Source organism: Neodiprion fabricii, chromosome 6, assembly GCF_021155785.1.
Source record: "Neodiprion fabricii isolate iyNeoFabr1 chromosome 6, iyNeoFabr1.1, whole genome shotgun sequence".
Lineage (NCBI taxonomy): Eukaryota > Metazoa > Arthropoda > Insecta > Hymenoptera > Diprionidae > Neodiprion > Neodiprion fabricii.
Window position 1 is genome coordinate 26,023,806 of NC_060244.1, and position 21,589 is coordinate 26,045,394.

The following is a 21,589-nucleotide window of genomic DNA, read 5'->3' on the forward strand; positions in this document are numbered from 1 at the left end:
ATAAAAAAAAAAATGTCTTTCATAACGATGAGTAATATATAAAAATGTAGGATTTTTTTCTCGAATTGATTTTTCACTGGAAAATATTTGTTTTCCTTCCCATATTCGATGACTTTTCCCCAAACGTGTATAGATTTTCGCCCTTTGTCATTGTACCATACAAATGACATGCGTAAAATACTGCTCTTTTCAAAAGTGGTCAATTAAAACGAGATTCCGCGGTAGGTAAGTATAACGATTTCCAAGAATTATATGCTACTTAGTCGAATTGTGCCCGAGAGTTTCTCAATGAGACTCTCTACAACCATATAATAATACCTGCGCGTATACAAGCGTGAGATTCCAGCAGCAGGAACTTGTTCCTATCCCGCATGGTCACTGCCAGTGTACTGGTTTAGTTTGTTAAACGTTATTCCTTGAATTCCCCCATCAGGATTCTAACCGAGACGTTATAGGAAAGAAAAACGGGGCAGCATTTTTCCATCTCTCCTTATGTCGGTGTCCTTTTGTTCTGTATCGAATTCATTACGCACCTTGTCAAGAAACCATGGCAGAAATATTTCTCTAAACTACATACCGAAATTTAATTTATTAAACCAACAATCGAAAGTATATTTATCTGGTACAATATCGCAATTCTTACAAATTCTAAGCTGCGATTATAAAAATACCGGTATTGTAGTGATTATTATTACCGCGTCACGAATGATTAGATGTCCCAAAAAATTAAATAACGGTTTTTATAACGGTAAAGGAGATTGACAGATTTTAAAATTAAATTTTTTTTTTGTTATTTTCTAAACACTGTTATATTACCAAAGTTTCGCATCACCGAAAAAATCAAGTGTAATAAAACACATTACTATATGTCGCAGCGCATGCACTAAACCAACTTCGGTGTCAAACGCAGTCCACAAGAATCGCACTTTGTCGAGAAACCCTGCCGTCAGATTTCGGGTTTTGCGTTCACTGCAAATATCTTATAGAGGCTACAATTTCCTCGTCGATATCGAAATGTAACACGGAGACGAAATTCGAGGAAGAAGGATTTTACCACTCGTAACAGATGGTGAATTACGAGTATGCGACGTAAAAAAAAAAAGAAAAAGCCACTTGGAGAAATGAGAACATTTTCTCCTTTGCCTACAGCAAAATACTGCCCGTAAACATTACTACCGAGATAAAACAGTTTTAGGACTACGACATAAGTGCGGATGAAATTTTATACAAGATTCAGTACGCGTAGTTCGTTCTTATAACAATACCCGGTATATTATACAACCCCATTCCAAAGAGGGAAGTTTAATTGATGAGATATGCTGCGGGAAGTTTGTCGTCGGGACGAAAGAACGGAAAAGATCTTATTCTAATTTTCCACAGAATCGTATCGTGAATCAGCAGTCTCGTTTTAATTAATTTAAATAAAAAATAACAACCCTTGATCTTTGTGCGCGTGTTGATTTTTTATTTACAGTATAACGAACGCACGAATCGACTGGCAAAAAATTTAATTAATAAATTTGAACTCCGAGAAATTCCTTAAGCGTATTTCAAGGAAGGGCACGAAGGATTGAACCCTTCGCCTAACAGCTAGACAACGCGGGGTTTTGCATAATATGGTTATAAGCTTTCAACATCTAGTGTAGATATATATCTATATTCACCCTCGACGACAACGGTTCAGTCTAAAGCAAATATTATAGATCTTTCCCTTCCTCGCAGTAATATACTCATCGTTTGCACAGTCACGTAGCACTCTCTTTTTCGATCTCTCTTGCTCGTTCTCCGTTTCTCTCTTTCTCTCTCGCTACTCGGTGGCCTGCGTCTGCAATAATTTTCCTGCACACCGGGTGTAATATGATGTTTCTAATCCTATAATGCGGCATTGCCCCGACCTAGTCCAACGTCATCATCCGATAAAACGTACAACACAAACTTAATCTGAACCCTGGTTTGAAATAAAAAGAAATCAAACGATCAAACGATGTTTCCGAAGACCTTTACCATTGAACACGTATTATGAATAAACCGTCGTTTTCTGTTCCAAATTTCTTGAGTTCATGAAAACAGAAAAAAAAATTCTACAATTCCCAACCTTTTCAAAATGTATGTCATCATTTGAAAAAGAAACGGCATCCTGAACTCAGACTACACGCACGCCGTTTCTGTCAAGCGGGTAAGATCAGACGGGCACAATTATGCGCGCGCCTAATGATATGCAACCGATGTGGCGCCTGCGGCATGTCAGGTTGCAGCATGCGAGGCGATGTCGATTATAACAATTAATCACAGCAACGATGTGTAACAAAATTTTTTTTAAAATGCAAGCATCATTGAAAAATCGCAGATATCAATGGCAGCATTTATAATTAAGTTTAGCCAGTTTTCGGTGATCAGCTTAATAATGATAAGAATCATTTCAGAATCAAAGTTGAAATTATTTCACACGCAAGGCAGCGAATGCATTTTATTTTTGGAGAGAATCGACAGACTCGCGATGTGTAATGAAGAGAAGAAGCCTTCACTGACCCAGAAATGGAGAACGGTTCGGTCCCTGTGGGAATACCTACGTTTTACTGGGATGCATGGATCGGTCTCGTTCTACCTGCAGCCTTTAGAAAGCTTCTCCCTTTACACCGTCGTTTTACAGTATTATAAGTGTAAGATTTCTCAGGAATAAAACAGCGGCCTGCAAAGTCCTCGCCAATGTTAAGAAGCAGATGTATAGGCTCCAACACCTGGGATATCACAGGCTAAAGTATATTGGGTCAATTAATCTAAGTCGTTGAAGAAGGAGGGAAAAGAAGCCTTGTGGAACAACTCGAGTGGAAATATGCACAATCGAGAGAGTCATTGCGTGTAAGTTGTTGAGTCAAATACCGATCAGATATTTGGTGTAGAAAGTTTCCCCATCGCAAGGTTCTTAGTGTTCTTACAGTTATATTTCATGCGGTCAACTTTTAAGGTTTAAAATATATCATTACCAGCTGGACAGCGACAATTTCACACCAACGAAACACTTAAATTTTCTTTAAAATTAGATCAGTGACGCGTGAAGTGAACTGCACAAAGAGAGAATGAAACAAACGTCACGATTCAATTCTGCAGATGAGAAAAGAGTATACAGTGGATTATTATAAAGTTTAGATTACAATTTGCGAGCTTTACGATCCCGTCTCGAATAAACGGTGTGAATTATTTCTGTTGACGTTGCAGTCAAAGTCTTCGCCCTCTGCATTTGAAATGGATTACTCGTCAAATATTCGCGTAATCCAACTCACGACGTAAGCCGAAGAGCTGCTTTGGTGCACTGCGTAAACTCAATTTCCCCGATTTCCTTTGAACCCACGCGGTTAACTTTGAATCCAAACAAATTCTCCTACTCTTTCTTCCACGCTCTCAAACTTTCTAACTTCTAAACTACACCTGCAGCACGAAAACCGACCAAAGTTTGCGTCAGCTTTCAAAGCTGTTTAGGTTACGGAGTATAACAGCGAATGCGAGACTGCATGAGAACCGATTCAGAGATCAATACCGAATCCTGTCAGTCTCCCTGAACAAGTAACACACCGCATATAATACACCAACTCTCTAACGATTTTTCAATGTAGTAGCTGACAAGACTCGGAAGATCTATAGATCCCCAACTACCGCTGGATATAACATAAGTAAGTAAACGAGGTAGGTATAAGTGGTTGATTAGAGCGAGAATGCAAAAGCTTCAAGTCTTCAGATAAAGCCAATTAAATTTCTTTCCGATTTTACTCTGTGCGCTGTACATCAAATTTTCACTTCTAAATGTGAGTTGTTGGCATAAAATCCAGTTTTCCTTGCTCTCACTTTGCGTCGCGAGACGTGACGTTGCGTTAATATCCTTCTGTAAGCTGTACCAGCACTGTTGCCTGATTTTCCGGTAAGGAGCAAGAAATTAAAAATGAAAAATTCGTCCGCGCGTAATTAAACATCAACCAAGGTATCGTGATAGTGCTTATAACGACATATTAAATTGTGAGCCGTTCGCGCATTGGCGAGATTTCTCAATTCAGTGAAACCCTGCAGCGATCAGCGGTGAAACGAATCGTTATTAATCGCAGTACTTTGAGCATCGCGATATTTCGTACACTCTGTATTAAAATCGCGATATGACTTAAACAGGTTCCGACGCAAGAAGAAAAATAACGTTCATCAAGTTGAAAACGATGCAGAATCGCGTCCTCTTCGCCTAATACATATCGCGTATTTTGCAACGACGAGTCTTGACACAATATTCTCCGCAGGAGAACGCGACAAAAATATTTCGAAAGTACTTTCACTATCTATATATATATGTATATATTATGGTCATCGGCGAAGATCCCCTTTGATTTAGTAATATCAAGGTTAGAGACCGAATATTATATGTTAAAGCAAAAGCCGTGATGGCTTCAGGTTTATAAATTGAAAGGCAATAAATATCCGTAACTCGCTGTTCAGTTCAGCGCTGCTTCTTTTTCATGCACGCAGTGCAAGCTGATCGAGAAGGTGAAGAGCGATTTCGAATAAATTTTTATTACTCGAAAGCCAGGACGTATATGTATAATGCATGAATGTTTCAGTCTTCTCTTGGGAGCCGCTGCCGCGAAGCCGATCTCAAGAACCGATAAAAACAACTCTTTACGAGATTTTAAGAACAGAGAGATAGCGACTTTCAATTTGGCTCTTAACGGCGTGTTTTCTGTACAATGAATTTTCTTTAAAGCGGTCAAAAAATGGCAAATTAAAGACGCATGCCGAGATTCTCGTTGTTTATACCAACAAACAAAATAGCGAACACATCGTTCGACGAAACGCTTGTCATCGAAATCCCGTAAGGATAAGCGTAGCTACGCAACGCGTTTGCTGCAAGAGTCATTCGATATCGTTGTACAGATCTAATACCACACATGCAGGGTTTAAAATTACTGTCGCAACACGAGCTTGCGAGCTTGCGGGATCCGTAGGCATGAAGACCATAAGGAGCACCACGTGTTCAAGATCGCCTTGGTTACCCAGCGAGAGATCATTTCGCGTAACAGCTCATCAAGCACCGTAAGAAATAATATACATATATCGCAGAAGCCCTGCTTAGGGAGAAAAAACGAACCGAGTTGAGTTACAAAATGTAAGAAATGGGCTTCACGTGATCATATGAAGAATTTTCAAGTCATAGAGCATTCGTATAAAAACTGTGTATATGCGGTTGTTATGCTCGTGCATAACGAGAAATAACGGTCGAAATAAGAACTTTCGTTTACCCTTGCTCGATGTTAGACTACGGTAATAATTTCCGGTCACCGCAAAACGACGTTCCGAAAGAGCGATCAATCGATCAAATAGAACTAGACATTAATTAAGACCTGTATTAACTAACGATCCCATAAATCGTCGTCGTTTATGTAATAGACAAAAAACACATGCCGCGCTGTCTAGAAACGCTGTTCTATCCGCATCTATCCAAGCACGAGGCAGCTGATGGATTTTTTCTTGTATCATGTTGAAGGCAATACAGTGTGTGTGTGTGTATTATACCTTGCGTTACAAAAAGATGAACTTGGAAAACGCACAAAGATCGCGAAGGAATAAAGGCGAAACAAAATACCGACAATTTCACATTAGAAAATCGGAAAGCTAAAAGATGTAAACAATCGTGCGCATCTAATTTAGTTTTAATTGATTATAGCTACAATTTATAAGTTTCGGCTCTCTTAACGTGGGCCTAATATTAACAAAGGTAAAAATTTTTGCAAAATTCGAATGGACAAGTCGACAGTGCATAAGCAAAGTTTTCACTTCTTTCAAAGTCGAGAATAATCAATTATTATTCGACAAACACTTAAACTTCATAGCGCATTAGACGTACTTGAGATGATAGAAATACTTGTCGTTTCGGTACTTCTTACATCAGGAATACGAGAGTAAGGGAAATAAAAAAGAAAAAAAATTGAACACCTCAATTGTGATTAGGACACCTAATAATTATTCTGTAACTGCGAATGGTTGGCTTTTTTTCGACAACTATATGAAACTCTGCTAACCGTAAGTGAACCCACGTGCTCTCTTTACACACCGGCGATCAAGGATATATCCAAGAGATTTCTGGCGTTATACACATGGTGCAAATTTTTTTTTTTTTTATTTTTTATACGGGAATTTATCACTCGAACAACCGAAGCGACATTGTAAGAGAAGTACGATGTTACAGTCGTGCTACACGCGTAACACATGCCCTTCTTACTCTACTATACGTATACATTGTTTCAACGTCGCCAACGATATACGGTTCGTATAACAACGCGATAATCGCTGTAGTGCGACGTTAAAAGACGAGGCCAACAACCAACCAGCGTCGTAAACTAGTTCTTGGTCAGTGCAAATACGGAGTGGGTAAAAGTCTCGTAATAAGCAGGTGCCTTTGAAGGTAGCGAAGAAACGACCTCGTGGCTACTCATCATTCATCCCGGTTCAACAATTCACCGCCTATATCCTATCGCTGTCGGATAGTTTCGTGGGTTTGATCGGTGTGTAGTAGAAAATGTTTACCCATTTTTCGTCGAGCCTTAGAGATAGAAAGTGAAAATTCCTACACTCTGCATGTGGAAATCATCGTTTCGAAGTATTTATTATGTGACCACCGTCTCGGTATCTGAATTCCAATATCGCATAACGAAAGGATAAAATTGCGAAATATTCGCGATACGCGCTTATTGTTTTTTGGCGATTTTTGAAATTTGAGGCGAGCAATTGTTGCGAAATCGCGATTTATGGCTATATAGTTTGGATGGGGGGAGGGGGATCATACGTAAGTTGAGATCACGGATATAAGGAAAGTCTTTCGGGAATCGAGAAGAGATCCCGTTTAACGACCCGTCAACCGGAAGGAAGGGTTTCGGCTGTGCTCCGTTTGCGTTTCGCATCATTTACGCCACTTCCTGCGCACCAAGTAAGAGAAGCCATACACATAATAAATACATCGCTGAGATCAGGATGCTGACCGAAGCTAGCCGTCACCAGTTACTTGAAGTGAGGGTCGGATGCAGCTAACAAAATGATAAACGTCAAACTCTGGTTAAAGCCGGCTATAAAGGTTTCTTTTTTTATATACATATAACTCAACAAATTGGCTCGGCATTAACTTGACTAAATAAACGACACTTTGCAGTTGATTTTGAAAAATTTCGAAGACGATGAGTAATTCTTTTGGAGAATTTCATTGAAAATCGATCGGTGGATTTGAAATTACGATCCGTGGTGGAAATATACCCTTGGAAAAAATGTAAAAATTACAGACATACACTATTAACGTTGTTTAATCTTCGAAGGCAGCTGCGATTACACGCGTCGTCAACTTGGCAGTTAATTGCGATAGCGCATATTAAACCCACTGCAGTAAATCAAATGCCGAGCTGAATAGCCGAGACGCTTATCGGTGTTAAAGAAATGAAAAACTTAGGTGGTGGGTGGCAAAAACCGCTATCGCGTTTCTGGTGTATGGCGAAAAGTGCAGCAGCTGCGGGTCGCTGGCTTCGTTCACACTCGATAAAATCGCCAATATTCAATTCAAAGCAGCACAGTTTTCCCAATTTGTTTCTTTAACCAAGGTGTAAAACATGCGGTATCTCGCAATTATTGTCAAATCTTCAGATTTCCTAATCATCTGTTACATACTCGAATAATGTATCAACACCCGTCGATTATACCTGCATCCGCGTTTCATCGTCATTTCGTTTGAATTCAAGCACCGTATGTCGAAGAAAACAAACTCGTGGTATAAACTCACCATTTTTTAATATCGTTGTCAGAATCCTGGCCAAGAAAATTAACTTCGACGTTAACAATCTCGCTGTGAAGATCGTCTTCCTCTCTTCGATCCGACGGAAGTTCCCCCATGTCGGATTCTGACGGAGAAAGACTGTGCTGCTGTTCCCCTGAAAAAAAAATAAATTATACAATCAACAATGTTACAGTCATGAATGATACATTGTTCAATTGTTCAACTGGAATAAAAATCACACCAAACCGACATATTTTTGTTTAATATTATTCGTACATCATATTATTATTAAAGATTTCGGTTATATTCGAGCATCAAGTTTTTCTATATACGAGCGACGATGTTCAAGGTTCAAAAAGACGTTCTCTTTCTCTCTTTCCTTCTTCTTATTTTCTATACATAAAGAAATCCCGAGAGTACGGACGTTATCTTAATTGTCGACGACGCCGTGAAGCGCATTTTTATAACGACATGCGGACAAAAAAAACAAGTATTATATTACACATGTTCATCGCCATAATCGCAAGATACGAAATTCGCGCGAAATGCTACAAGGTATAATTTTCAAAGTAAGACTAACAATGAAGAATAATTCGTGGTAAAAATAATTACAATTTTGAATATTGCATAAACAGCATATAACCACGGCACCGCACAACATAAATAATGCAAATCGCAACATGTGCAACAACCTCTTTATCTAGATCTAGCGCAAAAAGTCAGGAAAAGTCTACAATCTTCATTTTTCATGGTTGGTTAATTGGTGCATAATTGCTAATTGGTGATTTTCAGCCTCTCGCAAACGAGATTATATACATACACAGGTACGCAGATGTGTTTGTATACTATACACATACACGTATAATACACACGAGACGACCACTGCAGGAGTAATGAGCGAACGAGGTAAACGACTTGTCGGTTTCTAGTCAGCGCCGCGTGCTCGCGTGCAATGCGCGTTGACGAATGATTTTTATCGCGATAATAATATTACAAAAATATGAGTATGTATGTAAGAGTATCAAAGGATAATTCAACAATAAGTGATTAATTATGACGATGTTGTTCTCACGACATGCCAACCTATACTGACAATTGAATCGTCAACGAAAATCAGCACGCGCAATGTCAGCAATGATATTATTACACGCTTGGATATAAGAGCGAAGGAGGAGACGACCCTTGAATTCTGATTGATTGTGAGTTGATGAGAAAAGCTGCTTCTGTTATTCATCGACCATATGTAGCAGAGAATGTGTACTACATGTTTAAACCTACATATATACACACGTGGTACATAAGGCTATAGTTATATAGACGACTCTCGAATCTTGTGTCTCGAATCTCGAATCCTGAAAGCCAAGGTCAACGACCTAGTCGTCTTCGAAGCCTGTCGCGATCGGGTTCTCGTCCTCCTCTTTCTTTCTTTCTTCTTCTTCTTCTTCTTCTGCTTCATGTTCCTCTTCTGGTGTCGTCGCTGCTGCTGCTATATCGATATAATTCCGTGGTAATAAAAAGAAAAAAAATAAATAAATAGGTTTCAGTCTTATTTCAACTTTCAATATACCGCACGTCGACTCCTTGCATCCTGTCGCCTTGTCACCCAAAACTCTGGGGAATTTTATCCGCGTGGCAATAATTATAAGCGTACAATGCTCATTGCTCAATTTGAGCAATTATTTTCTCTCATTATCGACTCGTCTGTTCATCTGCAGATATCGAATCGTGCACACGAAAAAGTATTTTTAGCATTATTCTTCCTGTTTTCCTATCGACGTGATTTTCGCGACAAAAAAATTGCACTTTTTTGTCGGTGTATAAACACTTTATTGCCCTGGCGCATGTTTCTTTTACCGCCATGCAGTCGATAGTCGCGGTTACGAGGATAAAAGAAGCTTTTACACCTCGAATCTTCTACCTATTGATATACGTTGTACATAAACACTCGTGAAGGTATAATACAACGTGTAAATAGAAAAGAAATAAAAATGATCATTCGCAAATAGAAAACCCGCTGCTAAATCGCGTGTCTATAATAGATGTAATATAGTAGACCGTGACGATGATTTTGAACCGTTATATTAGTTTTACACACGGAGTATAATTTATGAACATCCTGACAATTTTTGCACTATAAATGACCACGTGAAATTGTCGCGGATCGAAAATCGCAATGAAAAACAAATCGCGAAACGATGAAAGAAGACTTTGCGAAACGTAATATAATAACCGAGATAAGTATAAATTAACAAATTTTTCGCTGGTCTAAATATAAGCGCGCGAAAAAATATTTTTTCATTACAAAAATTGAATAATTCTCCTGTTCGTTGTGTTTTTTCAGCCGTAATATAAACGTCATGATTAAGTTTGAGGCGTACGATGGATACAACATGTGTACAATATTAACAACTGCTATTCAATAGAAAGTCATTCATGATCTGCCTGAAAATGAACCTATAATATTATTACACGAATGTATGATGCGGGAATTATTTACGCAATCGTCATCGGCAGCGGTTTCCTTATATTCGTAATAATATTTTTGAGCATTTGCTGTTTATGCCCAGGATCATTGGGGTATAAAAGCCACGTAAGCGTTAGTTCAAATTCCGCCTATCATCGCCCGGAAACAACGCCAGTTAGTAAGTTGTGAGATAAACAAACCTGGAATAAGCGTAAATAGCAGAAATGCGTGCAAATTTTCCCCGTGTTAAACTAAAAATATGATTTTTATTTTAGGCGCACGTTCAGATGGCAGTAATTAATCGCACACGGATGTTGAAAAAAAGAAAAAGGGAGAAAGAAAACTGAGAATCTATCAAACCGCTGTAGAATAAAAACATTATCCAAGCCTTGAATATATAATATAAATAAAAGGAATAAGAAATTGCACCGACGATTTCATCACTGTGGATAATATGCTTCTGCAACGAGACGCGTTTACGGTATGCAAGTAAGCAGTAAATAATTTACACGTTGCTATTTTCAGTTAACACAGACTGACAAGCAACAAACACAGAGAAACACCGACTGAACCCCGACACGCGATAATTAAGAGACAAGAAAGGCTGTGAAGCTGCAACGTGCAGGGGGAGTTTCTGAGTGATGGCAACGCGCCTCGTGAGATCGAGACAAGTTCCCACAAAGTAGGAGACAATGAACTTGAGTGGCTTTGCAGTTATCGCTGAAACTTGCAAATAGTAGACGATTCGTATTCGAACGAAGAAATGCGTGCGCGTTGCGTTCTACAGACTTCCGTCCTTCGTTTATCACGTTCGAGTTAGTAACGTTATCGTAACGATTCGTACTTTGGGAAAACCGTCGTTACACGATTTTGGAATTGCTTGAGATTCGGTAAACTGTAATAAAACAAGACATACTCGTATTTTGAAATCTTAGTTCCTTAAAAGGCATTGTAAAAATAAGAAAACAGTGATTTTTCCACGATGTTTCGTTACGACAACACGGTACGAACTTCAATCTCGCGTTCCTTTTAGATTCCTTTTCCATGCGATCGGCATTTCTGCCTCCTCGGATACAAGAGTGTAGTCTTAAAAAAAAAAAAAAACCCTAACAAAACCACGTAACTAAATTACTGTAAACGAACCGAGTTACGGTAGGTGAAATAAATTTCGTCGAGTGGGTAGAAATATTCGGAATCGAAGACAACGCGGAGTCTTGTCCTCGAGTGAAAGTGATTTGAGTGAGGGAAAACACATGGCTTATATCAATCGGCGCCTCCGCATATTATAAACTTGTCTAGGAAGTAGGAACTAGTACTTATGCCTTACGAAAATTCACAGTAGACCGTACGACGCTTACCACTGTTATTATTTATACCGTGCAAATTTCCTACCCAGGCATTAATTAAAGGCTCGCGGACGAAGTTCTCTTACATCACGGTTGAACAAATAATTATGCATCTCAATCTTTAATCTCGATCGGTATCCGCCTAAGTAGGTACTCACGTCCAGTTAAACGGAGTCGGTATTTACCGTGATTATTCATAATATTCATCACCACTTCGCGGTGATGAAACAACCCTGAGAGCTGTTGCTCCAATCGCCATTTGATCTCGGTAATTAGGACGCTCTCGAAACAAACTCCCTCAAACGTTGCAATTAATTATCGGCTGATATAAACCTGGGGTGAAATTCATGATATTCACCACTTTGGTTTGTTCGAAAATTTCAAAGAACAACGAAAGAATACGACATCGAATCCCCTCTTCACGAATGAGCAAACTCGTAACTGAACTCACCGGTGATGCTGTGTTGATCGACAAGCAGATCCGTCAAGACGTGAGGGCATTCGGCTTCGAGGGCGAAGCAGAATTCCCGAAAAGCATCGAAACCCTTGGCGCTGATAAGGTCTATCAGCAAATCGATGTCCAAGTGCTCACCCCCGCGACGTGCGATCGCCTCGCGATCCGATTCGGCAATCACACCCTGCTTGACGAGCACACCGAGTAAATTTGTGACATTCAGCTCTCTGAGCAGCGCGGATTTGTGTCTCGACAATAATATCCTCACTTCCGCGGAGCCCGCCATGCTCACAGCGCGACGGCGTCAAGCGTCTATCGAGCAACAGGTGTCACGGGCAGTTTAGTTCCCTCTCTCTCTCTCTCTCTCTCTCTTTCAACTCCGGCACGACTCTCGTTCAAAAACTTCTCGCCAAACTCGATTGCGATCCGCCAGAGCGCCGGCTGCTAACCGACACACGCGCACTACAGCTGGTAGAAGGCGAACTAACGAACTTGTACTGAACTGCGTACAGAGAATTATAGAACCCGTTGTTGTGTGCGTGCGGAGCACACAAGACGCCATTTTTGAATTGCGCCATCTCTCCGCCGAGTCGCGAACTGCGATTCGAACTGCACCAAAAATCCGCATGAAACGTTGATTAATATGATGCATGACCTGCATTTCATACTCATCTCTGTATGTAGCGTAATTTTTCGTAATGGTTTCTCTGGGCGGGTTTGAGGATAATTCAACGATCCAGCACTTACTGATTCGTCTTATGGGATGCCGGTGGAAGATCGAGTCGGTATAGCAGAATACTGCAATTTTTTCTCCCGTCCTTCGGAGTCCCTTACCGTGCCGCTACAGTCAACTTATCACAACGTATGTGGTTTGGTAAAACATGTCACCCGCACGAGATGTACTACGAGGCTCCAGCGGTGATTCCGGTGAGTTTGAGAGTAAATGATAGTTAGTAGCGGAATAAGTGAAGTGTTTACGCATGGTTGATGCTTCCCGATAAATACTTATATCGGATTTCCCCTTGTTCTTGGTTACTTTTTCCAGACGATCTATCGTTTCTGAGGTTATATTCACCAATAACATCCGGTCACATTAGCGTTTTAAACGTACAACTATGCAGGCTTTCACATTTTTAATACGTATGTTACAAAGCGTGAATTTAATTCGAACTCACGATTTAAAAGTTGAAGTTCTATATCAATCACAAAGTCATTTTCACTTCGAACAACGGTTAAACACCATGAGTGTTTTTCTTGAAGGTTCCGACTCGGAGAGCGCCTCAGGATCGAGCGCATCTAGCCGTAGCGGGAGTCCAATGTCCCACGGTCCTGTGCCGACTCCCGGCCGGCGAAGTAGCGACCATTCCGAGAATGAGAACGAAGGACCAGCCTCACCAGATTCCATAAGGTCTCCTAGTAGTCAAAAGTCGGACAGGAGTCGGTCTAACGCATCGAATAGATCTCGAAGCCGATCCCCTAGTGCCAATAAATCCATTGCAAGCCCAACTTCACACAGATCAGCTAGCGGATCTAGACATTCCAGTCCAGGATCACCGAGGTCACGTCGCTCTGGAAGTGGATCGCCGCAAACGGTGCGATCTCCAAGCCCTGAATCACAGAGGTCAGGGAGATCCAGGTCAAATTCACTGCAAGGAAGCGTGAGATCAGAAAGTCCAAAGTCTCCTGCCAGCCGTAGGTCTAGGTCAAGATCGCAAAGTCAAAAATCCAAAACTCCAAATTCCCCTCAGTCTAACAGAGCTAGCAGATCGAGATCTGCGAGTCCTGCTTCCCCGAGAAGCAATAAGTCTGGTTCTCCTAAGAGTCGGAGGTCCGGTAGTCAGACTTCACACACAAGCAGAAGATCGGGGTCACCTGGATCGCCAAAAAGCCGCAGGTCTGCCAGTGGGTCGCCTAAAACAAACAGATCTGTTAGTGGATCACCTAAAACCAACAGGTCTGGTAGCGGCTCACCTAAAACTGTCAGATCTGCTAGCGGATCTCCAAAAACAAATAGATCTGCTAGTGGATCACCTAAAACAAATAGATCTGTAAGTGGATCACCTAAAACAAATAGATCTGCAAGTGGATCACCTAAGACCAATAGGTCGCGCAGTGCTTCACCAGCCAGCCGCAGGTCTGCGAGCGCCAGTTCTCGTAGAAGCAATAAATCCAGATCTCGTAGTCCAGAAAGTCCAAAAACTGATGGAAGTCCACGTTCGAGAAAATCTAAAAGCAAATCGCAGAGTCCTAAGGCTACTGGAAGCGATGCTGAGTCAGAAAAATCACTAAAAATTGCAGGTAGGAGTATCCATTCGTCTTTGCAACATCGCACGAATATGTTCTCTACTTTCAACTCTTTTCTACCACTTTTCTAACTTGCAGCTGATGCAGATGACGAAGTAGCGAAACGCAAACGACAGACTGACAGTGTTTCTGGACCTGAAAAAGGAATCAAGAAACTAAGAGGACTTATCGATTCAGATTCCGAAGAGGAGCAACCTGTTGGAGAAAAAACAGACGATGTTGAGCCCACAGCTGACGCTCTCTTTGGAGATGCAAGTGATATTAGTACTGACGATGAGAAGGATAAGGAAGAAGAAGGAGAAGGAGAAGCAGACACAACAGCAAGAAAAAGCAAAAGCAAAAGTAGGAGCAGGAGTAGAAGTAGGAGCCGGAGTAAAAGTCGAAGTAAAAGTCGGAGTAGGAGTAGAAGTAGAGGGAGATCGGACAGTGGCGGAGAAGGACCTAGTCACAGGGTTTTAATTGAAGATGTAAGTAACTAAATTATTTTATATTTTAAATTAAATTGATTGAAAGTAGAGAACTTTACTGTTTTCCAGATATTATTTTATGGGGAATTGTAATTTGTCTAAAAAAATATGTATTTAAATTTGAAGGACGAGGAGAAAGAAAAAGAAGATGAACCAGAGCCGCCACCAGAGACGCGAATCGACGTAGAAATACCAAAAATCACAACAGATTTAGGACGCGAAATACATTTTGTAAAATTACCGAACTTTTTGTCCGTTGAAACGCGACCATTCGACCATGAGACTTATGAGGATGAAATTGACGAGGAGGAAACATTGGATGAAGAGGGAAGAGCAAGGCTCAAATTGAAAGTCGAGAATACCATACGATGGCGAGAGGTTTTCAACGAGGAAGGAAAAGCAGTGAAAGAAAGCAACGCCAGATTTATAAAATGGTCCGATGGAAGTATGTCATTGCATCTGGGCTCAGAAATATTCGACGTCTACAGACAACCGCTTCAAGGCGATCACAATCATCTCTATATTCGACAAGGTACCGGTCTTCAAGGACAAGCGGTATTCAGAACAAAACTCGGATTCCGACCTCACTCGACAGAGTCATTTACACACAGGAAAATGACCATGTCTTTGGCAGATCGTTCGCAAAAGACTACAGGCATCAAAGTATTGTCGCAAGTTGGAATGAATCCCGATCAAAACAGATACGAAATGATAAAGGTTTGTGAATCGATGTTATCTAAATCATTTCTTTGCATTTCAATACCTTTCACAGTTGAAAGAAATTAACGAACATGATTTACAGAGGGTACTCACTCCTAATTTAATTTTCTTCTACTTCCCTTTACCGTTCAGAAAGAAGAAGAAAAATTGCGAATGGCAATGCGAGCACAGAGTAAAAATAAAAAACCAAGCGGAAATAGCAGAAGCGCGGGTCGGGCATCCGGCAGTTACGGAGCGGAAGCTTATCACGATGATGGATCTGATGACGAGGGTGCAATTTCACTGGCAGCCATCAAAAACAAGTACAAAAAGGGCGCCGCTGCACTTGCAGCCAAATGTGAGTTGAAGTTTCAATGTTATGTATTCAGATATTTGGCAAAAATCTCTCTCCACGTGTGTAACGAATTTGAATTAATTTTCAACCGTTCTAGCTGCCTCGAATATTTATTCGTCTGACGAAGAAGGGTCAGACTTCGAGGGTACGCGATCCAAAAAGTATCACAAGGGTAAAGTTCTCAAGGATTCGGATGAAGATTCAAATTCGGGATCTGGGAGTGGATCGGTAAGCGGCGGAGGTGGTGATGATGGCGCCGACGCCGCGAGTGACTAGGAGTAATTCGTAGTTTGACAATATAAGATAAGAAAAAAAAATGTTGTAAATATGAATCGAGAAAAATGTTGACGAGGAACCGTTCAATCGAACGCAAAATCCAATATCCCGTAGCTGTTTTGTATGGGTCCCCATGAGACAGATCATATTTTATTTCTTATTACGAGTTACAGTCATGATTATATTGACATTATTATTGAAATTAAGATTATTTTCATTATCATTATGAACTAGAAATACATTACTCATTACTTGTAATCACAAAACGCAATTAAATATAGTATCATTAAAAATCATTATACAGTCTATTAATATTGCCTTAATCTTGTTCATTGCAGTTATTTTTTTCTATTTTTTTTTTTTTACATAGTTACTTCCGCTGGCGAAAAATAGGTAGGTTTAGCCGGTTTAGCATCTCTTTTGCTGTCAAAATTCACGATGATCACGCTGATGTTTATACAGATTTTCAATCTGCGATTTGAATAGGTTGAAAATCTGTGCAGTTTATTACACGCAACATTTTTTTGCCTACAATTTCTTTTATCTTTTATTTACTTTCATCATTCCTACAAATTTAATAGCTAATAATGTATCAAGTATTTCGACATTGTGACATAGATACTGTATTATTTGTCATAAAAACCAGAGAAGCACGAATTATGTCATAGTTCTTTACAATTTTAGTCGAGCGACAAATTTGAATTGCGGAATTAGGTATGTTCAAGCTACCGTACTACAAATTTGCAAATGTGCAATATACGCGCGATGCAAAAATATGTATGTGGCGAAAGAAGGGAATTCCCGTTTCATTTAATATCCTAACATTGTCTAAAACTGGTAATGGTTGATTTCAAACTGTCGGGGGACGTCACTCTAATGACTTGGAAGAGAACTTAAACTGAAAATTATTTCTACGATCCTTTTGAAATAAAAATAAAATAAATAATCATAATCTTTAAAAACGATATCTAAATTTATAAATTCTGTATGAAACCAATAAGGAGACAAGTGTTTTTGCATTATACTTAGTTATTGATAAATATTCGATAAAACTTTCGGAATATATAAGAGAGAAGTTAGCCTCGGGCGATAAATTCAATAAGACTAAAATATGGAACTTTTATGATCAATGCATAGCACCATAACGAAGTCTGGCAATAATTGGAAAAGATTATTCAACTTTTGGCAGAAAGTTAAATAATCCGGCAGTATAAACTGTTACGCGGTGTTAACGTCAACTTATCCGGAAGACTAACCTGGCTATTATCTAATTAAAGTTCAATTTCATTCGAAACTAGATATTGAACAAAAATTGAAAACGTAAATTTCGTCTACCTTCGGTATTCGGTATTAATTCTATCCGTCATATTGTCCATTCAACTATGGTTTGCCCAGATTACTCTGATTTAAATGAACGGCAGCAAAATGAAGGGAAAAAATTTATTTTCAAGGAAGTAAGAAGGAAAACCTTGATCAAGATTATTTTCCCACTTCCTTGAACCTGATGTCTTGAAGTACTCACAAAATACAAAATCACGTTTAGTTAATATTGTTGAATAGTCAATGCGCCATGTATGTATGTACATACGTGTAGCATCGCATGCGATTGAACGATGATAATCAATTAAAAACACATTAGTCAGTTGGAAGGCATTGAAAAATCGAAACTCAAAACTCGCGGATGAAACCGACGGGGTGTTGCAAATTTCTATTCATTTGTTCCTTTACTCAGTTTTTATTTTTCTCATCCTTAAGAAACAGACACGAAAAAAAAATATAAGACACATACTAAATATACTTCGAATGCAAAATGTTGCACATCAGTCAGTTTTCACTCAAATATGCAACCATACATGTTTTCGGTTTCTTTCTGAACTTGAAAAATTTTACAAGAGATTTTTACATATCTACTCTGATAAACGCGTTATACATCGTTATGCTACAAAAATGCATTACATGTTTCCTCATATATTCACCTCAGAATTCAAACTCGTAGGAAGTGATCAATTTCTTTCTCTTAGTCTAATCTTTCAATAATTCATTCTTGTGTAGGTACATCATACAGCATAAAATCAATATAGTATCCATTCGCGCTATTATAATACTTATTACGTACTAACGATTATTTTATAATAATAAAAAATACTACAAGCCGGTTCGATTCCTCCATCGGCATTTCGATTGATTTCATTTCATATCGTTCGTTATTCATTGTCCCGTTCTGTTAAGTTTAATTAACATTTTTCACATTTCAACTGCACAGGGGTAAAAATATTACATCCTTGCTCAATTGTCTCTTACATTATTATCTATTAAATATTTTTATTACGAAATAGTTTCTCGGGAGGATTGTTCTCTGCGTCGTTTCTCTCCGCTTCATTTCATTTTTCCACTACTTTTAATTATACAATGCAGATATATGTACAACAAGGAGGAATTCATTTTCACTTTCGCTTGGTAATAATGGACAGTCGCGTTTTTGTATCAACTTTTCTTTTTTTTTTTTTCCTCTCTTTTACATTCACTCGCGACCGCGCATATACATATATATATATAACTTTATTTATTTATTTAGGAAAATAAAAATCAAAACAAGAACGAGAAAGAAAAAAAAGAACACCTCCGATTGACCAAACGTTTGCAACGCTCAACGTCATAAGACCCAGTTGTCAGTCCGAAATTAGTAAACGGACTTTCGTCACAAACGATTTTTTTTCAACAGCGGTTGTGCAGCGATAGCAGCTTATATGTACAACGGCACTTTTCTCTCTCTCTCTCTCTCTCTCTCTCCCTCTCGTCACCATATTTTAAATATCTTCAACACGTTCAAAATATCCCTAGGGACGATCATCACAAGTCGGTCTCCAATGCCCTCGGGGCGACCGTGTCTCAGCAAGCCTGCAATCAAAAAACAAGAAAAAAAAAAAAGAAAAAAATAAGAGGATAAGTATACAAAGAAAAACAAACAACCAAAATCAACAAACATCCAATCTGCCCAATTTATCGATTACAATTATCAATTATAATCCATTGTACGTAAGGTTATTGTTAATATACAATAGAATAAACGCATTCCGATTCTACGATAATCTTAAATCGGTAATAATCGCCAGGCGTTAATAATGCAGTCTCATCGTCATCCGCGTAGAAATCAAATCAGCTGTGCGAAGCCTCGTCGTCGACAGTATGCAACGTAACAACGTATGCATAAATACGTACGTCTGTAAGATAATTCATTATATTATACACGCGCGCGCGCGAGACGTGCGTGACGTTAGCAAGTTATCAAACGAAGTTGTCATCATCGATGTCAATGACCGCCCCCACAGTCAATCGAAGAAGCTATTGTCAGGATCTATGCACACAACGTGCATAACTCTGGTATAAGGTGTCTGTCTGTGCATGTCAGTGTACCTATAATAACAACGATGACGATGATAGTAATACTAATAGCTAATCGTCGAGACGAATCGACACGGCTTCCATTGAACGATCGAACATAACAATATGCATTATACATATCGTGTTAAATTAAATACTCTGCGCGTTATCGCGATTAAAATTTCCGACGCGGTTGTTAAACGTTCCACGTCAGCTGTTTCTCCGTTTCTTTGTTGTGATAATTTTTTTTTTTTTTAATTTTCTTCTTGTTCTTTCTTTCTTTTTCTCTTTCACGCGTACCGTATAAGAGTATGTAAACGATCGACAGGCGTAATTCTCATCCAGGATGCATGACAAATGACAATGATTACACGCGTATGAAAAAAAAAAAAAAGCCAGAGTTGAACTGGGTCATTCAACGAATCGTTGCTGCTCGGTCATGGAATCATCCCGCGGTTTGTTAACCGTCTCAACAACCCGGTTCGACCGTGAACTTTCAAAGCCGAACCTTGAACCCTGAACCTTGAGGTTTCCTCGGTTTCATCCTCGTTCTGTTATAAAGCAGCAGCAGCGGCACGCGTTCCATTCTTCCGTGTAATATAACGATCCCTGACCTGTGACCCGTACATCAATCCCCGTTGATGGAACACTACGCCGTTCGAGGGAGTCGAGAGATAGTCATTCGTATCTGTTAGTTTTTTTTCGCATTTTTCTCTTTACGCCTGATCGTTGCTCCGTTAATACTTTTATCACAAGGACATCAAAAACTCAAATTATCCATATATTGTATGTATATAAACTCGTCACTATCTGCACAAAAATTGCGTTATGTTACAGATTAGCTGCATAATACGTATGTTCATTTAATCACTATTATTGTTTCCATAAGTGTCAACGTTAAATCGACGATTTTATTCGCATCAAATATCACGTCAATAATTAGTTAATTTAATCAGTCAGACTAAATCTTGCCAATTCTTTCCCCCTTTTTACTTTTCTAAAAGCTAACTCAATTTCACTTTCTTCTCCTTTCACGCTGATTATCGTCGCATTCACTATTCTCTTTTCTCGGATACATTTCTTTTTCCTTCCTCATCGCCAGAGTGCAACGTTCGTATAACGTGTAATACGTCAACTTCAATCAGAAGCCATTTCTCCGTTTCTTTCTCTCTACGAACTATAAAATTTGGCAAACTCGTACACACGCAATTAACTTTTATTATTATCGTCAGCCGAGCTTGATCACGTTATAGCTATAACAAGCGGTCAAGTATTTAATTACGCGGGAATTCTCGCGTTAGCTAATTGCGTTACGAATATTAGTCATACCTGAATAAAAGGTGTGTATATAAATATAAGATATATATAAACCTTATTCATGTAATAATAAAACTGGCGGATATGTGATTTCGATAATAAATAGCTGAACCATTCGGCTAATAGAATTATATTTGATGAGCATAGCGTATCTCGCATGTCAGATGCCGTTGTGTACATTCCTTATTTATTATACACAAGCAACTGCCTTTTTGTACTCCGTTTGATATCTCTATATGTACGTATGTTTGATGTCTGTCGGTAAAAGAGACGAAATCGTTAGGTATTACAGGCATATTTACACGCGGATTTTAAAAGCCAAGGCAAAAACGGAGGGGGGGGACAACATTCGCTGCTGCCTTTTGATATTTATCAAACGCTGAACGCTCTTTGATATTCAACATTATATAGCCATAAAAAAGAAAACATTTAAACATTCATCTTGTAATATACCTTTCTGAATAAAAAAAAAATTTCCCAACTATTGCATAGAACGAAGTCGTAAAATTTTTTTTTGGACAAAATTGAAAATTGCACATCGTAGCGGTATTTTTATTGCTATATTATATTATACCCAGGGACGTAAAATCTCGGATAGTATTTTTGTGACGACTTTGAAGGGCGAAGATCAAGTGAAACAATGTTCGCGTCAACTATGAGGAATATAATAGCTCTAGATACGCCGACCTCACGTGCGGTATGGAATTTGTTCTAGTTTACTTCAAGATTATATTTGC

At 39.1% G+C, this 21,589-nt stretch overlaps 3 protein-coding genes across 9 annotated transcripts in view; 1 reads left to right on the top strand and 2 right to left on the bottom strand.

Annotated features, from left to right (window-relative positions):
- LOC124185454 (tight junction protein ZO-1) overlaps positions 1-12,527 on the bottom strand; it is a 74,929-nt gene extending 62,402 nt beyond the window's left edge. For 5 of the 6 annotated variants that reach the window (XM_046576248.1, XM_046576258.1, XM_046576251.1 and 2 more), the window contains exons 1-2: positions 12,051-12,525; positions 7,796-7,943 (exon numbers count right to left, since the gene is read on the bottom strand). In XM_046576248.1, the coding sequence (XP_046432204.1) occupies positions 7,796-7,943; positions 12,051-12,339 (437 nt within the window). In that variant the 5' untranslated portion in view covers positions 12,340-12,525. Of the gene's footprint in view, positions 1-7,795; positions 7,944-12,050 lie in introns of all 6 variants that reach the window. The other variant, XM_046576259.1, reaches the window with a different exon arrangement.
- A 195-nt stretch (positions 12,528-12,722) lies between these two features.
- On the top strand, positions 12,723-16,915 carry LOC124185459 (another transcription unit protein). 2 transcript variants are annotated; one of them, XM_046576266.1, is made up of 7 exons: positions 12,723-12,980; positions 13,099-13,193; positions 13,314-14,351; positions 14,436-14,824; positions 14,951-15,541; positions 15,677-15,881; positions 15,976-16,915. In XM_046576266.1, the coding sequence occupies exons 2-7, from the start codon at positions 13,169-13,171 to the stop codon at positions 16,152-16,154; spliced, it is 2,427 nt and encodes an 808-aa protein (XP_046432222.1). In that variant the 5' UTR covers positions 12,723-12,980; positions 13,099-13,168; the 3' UTR covers positions 16,155-16,915. The 2 variants fall into 2 exon arrangements, with proteins under 2 accessions (XP_046432222.1, XP_046432221.1); XM_046576265.1 differs by lacking the exon at positions 13,099-13,193 and having other exon boundaries at positions 12,724-12,980.
- Positions 16,705-21,589, bottom strand: part of LOC124185469 (CDC42 small effector protein homolog) — a 28,494-nt gene continuing 23,609 nt past the window's right edge. Inside the window, exon 3 of the mRNA XM_046576278.1 lies at positions 16,705-19,052. Coding sequence (XP_046432234.1) covers positions 19,044-19,052 — 9 coding nt within the window. The 3' untranslated portion in view covers positions 16,705-19,043. The remainder of the gene's footprint in view (positions 19,053-21,589) is intronic.

What these genes read in the sequence shown, in the direction of transcription:
- LOC124185459 (XM_046576265.1), top strand. Translation starts at nt 12,935, where the DNA reads ATGTCACCCGCACGAGATGTACTACGAGGCTCCAGCGGTGATTCCG. An exon ending in AGGCTCCAGCGGTGATTCCG is followed by an intron (nt 12,981 to 13,313) that starts GTGAGTTTGAGA and finishes TTTTTCTTGAAG; the next exon opens with GTTCCGACTCGGAGAGCGCC. An exon ending in ACAGATACGAAATGATAAAG is followed by an intron (nt 15,542 to 15,676) that starts GTTTGTGAATCG and finishes TTTACCGTTCAG; the next exon opens with AAAGAAGAAGAAAAATTGCG.